General features: G+C 41.6%; 1 protein-coding gene across 1 annotated transcript; it reads right to left on the reverse strand.

The window, feature by feature from the left end:
* Positions 1–1,647: 1,647 nt before the first annotated feature.
* opn6a (opsin 6, group member a) lies at positions 1,648–6,827 on the reverse strand. Its single transcript, XM_058651909.1, has 6 exons — positions 6,605–6,827; positions 5,964–6,169; positions 3,951–4,050; positions 2,874–2,978; positions 2,398–2,621; positions 1,648–2,239 (listed from the first exon to the last, which is right to left on the reverse strand). The coding sequence occupies exons 1-6, from the start codon at positions 6,741–6,743 to the stop codon at positions 1,769–1,771; spliced, it is 1,245 nt and encodes a 414-aa protein (XP_058507892.1). The 5' UTR covers positions 6,744–6,827; the 3' UTR covers positions 1,648–1,768.

A 6,827-nucleotide genomic window follows, 5' to 3' on the forward strand; every position in this document is an offset into this window, starting at 1 on the left:
CTCATCCTGTCCAGAAATAAAACAACCAAAAACAGTTCTGGTGTCAACTCTCACCAGAGCAATCACTCCTCCTCCACCAAATAAACCAATCAACACCTGATTGGGAAACACACTCACTCACACACACATAGACACACGCAGTCCATATGGTCATGCCAAAGCTGTCTGCCATTTTGATTTAAATAGCTGCTCTAAAAGAACTCATTGTGTTTGTGTGATTATGTTCTTTACAGTATTAAAATGTATTTTTAAAAAGATTCAACTTTAACAGCTCAGGTAGATAATTGCCCATCGAAGGAAAGAGTGCTATTTCAGAGTTGGTCATTGTGCTTTCAACAGTGCCATTACCCTGAAAGCTCCACAGTGATAAGTTGTCCTAATATGCCTTGCCCGCAGGCTAAGCACTTTCACAGTGTTAAGTAAAAGTAAAGCCACCCTGCTGCCATTAAATAAAACCTGTGCTCCAGTCAAGTTGTAGCTGGTTGACAGGATAATGCTTCAATAGATGGAGACGTAAAGGATAGCATTCTATATGTACCTCCTGACATCTAGTTGTAAGAGTGCCCGTGGGGGGCATCAGGGGAAATGTTTCCAGATGTTATTGTGCATCGCTTGTCCCGTTTTATTTCCCTAATTTAGTGACGATTCTGGCCTCATCTTGTTCCTCACAGTTTGGTGATTTGGTGGAGAAACAATGTCACCATGGACCGTGTATAAACATGGATGTAGTCTTCCAGTTTCTTCCTTAGGCCAAATAGAAAGCAACAATATTGGTTGCATAAAGAAGTCTGCTTATCACTAACGTCAGTAAACATTTCTCTAAGGAGTTAATGGTCTCAAGCCCTAGTTTCAGGTCGTCTTCAATAGAACATGACACCAATCCCCGCTGACATATGGCGAAAGGTGGGGTACGTCCTGGACAGGTCGTCAGTTCATCACAGGACATAGAGACAAACACCCTTTCACTCTCTCACACACACACACCTATAGGAAATGTTCACTAAGGTTCTCCTAAGGTTAGTTACAACCAAACCAAAAACTAACATTTATAGAACGTTCCCTGAGGGTTAGGCAGGAGAGAACCAGAAGTTTGGAACCTTGACAGAACGTTCTCTAACGGTTGTATGAAGGTTGTGACAAAGTAACGTTCTGAGAACCGAATGTGCAGCCAAAATCTAACGTCAGGGGAACGTTAGGAAAACTTTCCATATCAACCGCGGGAGAACCTAGGGGGGAACCTTCAGGGAACATTCAGAACGTTGCCACAATATTTGTATGCTTTGTTCCTTCATCCCTCAGACCTGACTGAGGGAGCATTTGTGTGAGGCAGCACAAGCGTGGGCAGAGGCAAGGATTGTTGTGTTTATCCTGTCAAATTGCTGAATGGCCGGGGTTGTTGGAGCTTTTCTTTGTGTTTTCACTCATACTTGCGCCCAGTGTTGCTGTTGCCTCCGTGTGTCTTTACTTAAAATGTGTGTAGTGCGGTACTGTCGCTGAGGAGCACATCTCTAACCACTGCTATATTGAGAGTGAGTTGTATTGTGTGCATTGTGTGAACTCATTTGAATGGCTTGAATGTAACTGACATTTGTTTGTATTTCAAAGTCACACACTACAGTCTGAATGACAGCCATTTGGACTGAATAATAACTGTGTGAAACTGAAAGTAATTTATTAATGTTGGTTATACAGTGCATTAAGATGGGTAAGACTAAAACAAATACTCTCCCCTTGTCGTTCAAGTGAGTTAAGTTTGAAGTCCATGGTCTTACAGCCTGTCACACCAGTACTGTGATGTTTCGATGTGTGATGGCACATCGATGTGGATGACCTCCTGTGGGTCAGATGGAGGACTGCGAGGAGGGCTGTTGACCCCCGAGTCACTGTCAGGATTGTATGTGTTCAGCTTTCCCTCTTTAAAGGTCACCCCCAGCTTGTAAACAGGAAGCGACGCAGGTGCGGGTGACGCCTCGGCCTTGGGTTTTAGGTTCTTGAACTGTCGCAGGCGCACCACCTCCCGGCGCTCGCGTGTGCACGGCAGCAGCACAGAGACATCCTTGCGGAATTTGGAGCTCATGCCGAAGTAGATGAGTGGGTTGTAGAAGCTGGCAGACTTGGCAAAGAGGCGGGTGATGATGCTGGTTGTGTTTGGCACATGGAAGCCCCAGGCCGACCACATAGACACCACTGCATATGGCGACCAGGCCAAGATGAAAGCCGTGCAGATTACAATGGAAATCTAGGGGGAAAAAAAACCCCATAAGGGAACAATTGTCAGGAGTGTCATTACATTTCTTTTGTTTTTTGTGGAACAATAGTAATGTCATTTTTTAAATTGATTCTACTGCAGTAATTCAAGTGGAGATTCAAGAGTCTTTGCAACAGAAGGTCACATACCCTTGTGACGTCCCTTTCCACCTTCCTTTGGCGTGTGGTGAGTGAACCATCGGCTGACATGGCATTAGTGTTTTTCACTGAGTTGATAATGGAGACGTAAGAGAAGAGCATAATCATCACTGGGATGAAAAAGCAAAAGATGAGAATGGAGATGATGTAGGATTTGTGGATTGTGGAGTAGTTGGCTTTGGACCAGTCCACCTCACAGGTGCCGTAACCTCGATCTAAAAGAAGACAAAAAACAGATAAAAAAAACATTATTATTGTTATTGTTATTATTATTATCATTTGGGTTGCAGGGGCAGCAGTCAGAAGAGACACTTCTCTCCTCAACCACTTTCACCAGCTGTTCCAGATGGATCCCAAGATGTTTCCAAGCCAGACGAGCGATGTAATCTCTCCGGCGAGATTAAAACAGAAATAACGTCTCTAATAATAATGCTCTTTGTTAGTTTATTTAGTGTGTGAGAACAGACCTGTGTAACTGCCCCAGCCCAGTAGTGGCGCGACAGACCAAAACACGGCTCCAGTCCAAACACAGATGAGTGAAATAGCGATGGTGTTCATGCTGATACAGTATGCTGCGAAAACACACAACACACAAGTGACATGAATACAACGTAACGTTTCCACATTTGTGAAACAGCTGTTTGACTGTGGGTATTTTTAAAAGGTTAGAAATTGTGACTTTGGCAAATACGGGGCAGAAAAAGTGAGCGGCACATAAAGATCCAGCATTCTTGACTTTTTATAAATGTCAAGATTGTGACATTTATTCAACAATGAGGTCTTTTGTTGCTTTAATAGCCTTTGCAAACATTTGGAACTGAAAAGAACCTCTATTGACAAAGTTCATATGGCTGTCAGGGGAATAAAAATTGGTTCCCTCTATTCCCGAGCAGGTCTTGCATATCTTATGTCAATATTCCATACAGTCAGCACAGTACAATTTCAATAGAGGGATTGTCAAAATATAATATCTTTGTTGTTATGGGTTACTAGCGTGCATGGGTTTGTCTGAAGGTTTCATTAGTCTGAATTTGGGTCTTATGGACCTCGAAACCACACTGCAAATTTAAATATCTAGATCTAGATCAGCATCTGTTGACACTGGCAGTAGTTTTAAATGTCTTCTGACCCATATTACAGTCGATTGATATCCCACATGTAACATGGATGTTAGCTTCAAAACCAGCGTGAAACAACACACACGTGTTTATTTAGCTGTTTTATGAAAAACCACAAACACCACAAAACCCACACTAACAAAAGAGGCACTTGCTGACTGTAATTTCCATATAATTAAGACATTCTTCAGCCTCAGGGTCACCTGAAAATAGAAAATGTCACCTCAAATTAACTGAATGACATGCTGACGTGGTGAAATTGTCAGAGGGCAAGTGGTAGTTATTTCCACAGCTGACGTCGGTAATGAAGTTTCATTGGCGCTGGAAAACAACAGACTCCTGTCAAGAGAAGAACTGCTGGAATGTGAGGAAGGTAAACACACACTGTTGTTCTGTCAATTCATTTTCAAAGAGCTCTGCTCTGACCTTTGTTTGGATGACATCCCTTTATATATCTGGTGATGCTGATAACGGTCAAGGTGTTGATGCTCGCAAGGCCAAACATCAGCGTGAAGAAGCCGTCTACCTGGAAGCAGAGAGAGGAGTTGGGGAATCATGCCAGCTGACACGAGGCAAAACACGGGAACAGACCTGGACACACAGAGATCCAACCATTCACACCTACGGGTAAGTTAATGTATTCACGAAAACAGAATACACAGAGACTCTGTTTTCGTCCCACAATCCTTCAAAACACTGAAATGTTTAAATTATTATCACATACATTGAATCATGTGTCAATCTTTTAATCACAGCCCTTCTGTTTTTCAGTCTGGCTGCAACTGTGTGACACCCAGTTCCTTCTTGTGCCATTCCCAGGTGACATTGTTCAAATAAGATCTCTGACTGATTACTTTCTTGACCTTCCTTAGCCCTAATCCTATTAAGGTCATGGTTTTTTTTTATCACCCTCACATTTGGCACATTACCAGACTCCTACCGTCTGTCTGGACCAGTATGGGTTTAAATTAAAGCCTGTATTATCCTGTTTTCATAATAATTCACTGTCGGTAATTTGCCTCATCTGAAAAGATTGTGGCTTCTTGGAATAGTGTTATTTGATCGTCCCAGCTCAATCCTTCAAGTTTAACAATAGTTTAACTTTTGCCTCTGGCTCACAGCACAACAAAGGAGTATATTTTAAGAAAATTATACTGTATTATTTTGGAAATATCAATCAACATGAAAGGGCTGATTCAATAGTACTCTGTCCCACTGGGTGCAAAACACTGGCATCTGCAGCGTGCAACTATTCATGTCCCATCATGCTCCACGCAGTAATCGGGTTAATGCTTCTCACATGCCTGTCTCCTTCACCTTCTCGTTACTTCCCTCCTCTATTTCTGTCACCACTCACTTTTCCCTTGTTTACTTCTGACACTCCCTCTCTCAGCCCACCGGTCTCAGAAGAAGGTGAAATGAAATTTTGCTGCACCAATATTTCTTTTTCACCTGAAAACCTGAGACGGCATGTCTGGGAGATGAGATCATCTCAGGGGCTCCACTGAAGCATTGGAGCAGCTCCACCACACAGATTTTCACCTCTGGGGCCAAAGGTGATTTGATAATATCAGCTTGTTTTCATATATAACCCTCAGAGGGTTCACTCAATGCAGCAAGGATATCATGGTTTCTACCACAGCTTGCCTCGAGCAAGAAGAAGAAAAAAAAAAAAATCGTCTGGATGAATCCCAAGCTGAAGTATGACAACTATTTCATTTCAAGCTGTGGGTGTGGGAGCTCGGAGGAAAACACAGGAAAGAACAGTATATCTTAGAAATTACACACAACAACTCACTTTTTAATTTAATACAGATTATGTGTCATATTTCAGCAACATAACAGCAAATTATGCAGTCTGTGGCTTCTTGTTTGTTTTCAACTGAATTGTTTTCAGTTGGGTTGTTGACAGGTGCCACACTGCGGGTTTCTTCCATTTACATGCCTCCACAGTTGTAATCTTATTACAGATTTAACCTCGAGCAGACATGGCTAACAGCATAATCCCTTGCACATGCACTGGGATTGGCCAAAGACAGCAGATGGATACACACATTTTTTTTGTTTTGTTTGTTTTTTTTGTAATGCCACACTTTCCAGCTTTTCTGAACCAACATTACAGAGATTTAACTACTTATTAATGCTGTGAATTGCAACACACTGTGAGATCTGGTGGGGAATTTAAAAACCAGTCCAATCTGCAAGCTCATTTATTTACTTTATTTAAAATGTTGTTGATACAATAATAGACAAGATCTTTTCTTATCTGTGTCTGTCTGGTTGTAAGTCTATTCTAAAAGCACTGTTCAAAACCCCTTGGAAATCCACATATTAAGATGTTTCAGAACCATTCAGGTGATGAAAAGCTAGAATAGTATTTGTGTTAAAAAGAAAAAAAAGAGAAAAAAAATCCAACAATTTCTTTGGATGGTGTTTTACCTGGCAGGTCCAGATCCAGGTGATCAAATATCCGTCATCTTTGAAGACGTTGAAGATTTCTAGGATCCCTCTGGAATAGCCAAACACTGAGATACTGGCATCGGAGATGGCGAGATTTAAAGTTAGAAAATCTGTCGGCTGAAGTGACGCCCGTTGTCTGTACAGGATGAACATCACTAAACTGTTTCCGAACCAGGACAGCCATCCTACAGACAGACAAACATACACATGTTTGTATAGTGTAGTGTAGTGTAGTATAGTAAAGTATACGTTGGCAGCATAGCTAAATAAAGTCAACAGATCAGAGTGCAGAAGGGACAGTGCCACACAGCAAAGAGATTAGAGTATTGTGGAGCAGCACAGAGTAGGTCATTGGAAGGTAAATATTTTAATTCAAAAAGACTTGAATAATGCATAGAGAGAATAGAGGAAGAGTTCTTTTTTTTCCTCAGTGAAAAACTGTATCTTTTTTACAACACAATCTCTTTTACTCAGTTTCCCTTCACTGTAGTTGATGTCAACTATGCAAATTGTGTTTTTTTTGTTTTGTTTGTTTGTTCTCAAACACCAAATCAATGTGCAATCAACATTTTGACTTCAAATCCCCCAAAAAGTTTGACTATAATTGATGATCGACTTACCCAACACTAACAGGTAGACGCCGATGATGGTCTCTCCTTGCTCGGACAGGGGAGGATCTGTGTGCAGAGTACTGAGGTTATTATTCCTCCATGGAATATTCATCACCTTCAGAGGAAACCCTTTCACCATTATTTCCATGGTCTGTCTGCCGTTGTTTCCAAGGCATGAATTGCCACTGTCCTCTTCAGTATCTCTGAATACCTCCTCTGCTCTCACTGGACA

This window comes from Solea solea, chromosome 15 (genome assembly GCF_958295425.1).
Source record: "Solea solea chromosome 15, fSolSol10.1, whole genome shotgun sequence".
In the NCBI taxonomy this organism is placed as follows: Eukaryota; Metazoa; Chordata; class Actinopteri; order Pleuronectiformes; family Soleidae; genus Solea; species Solea solea.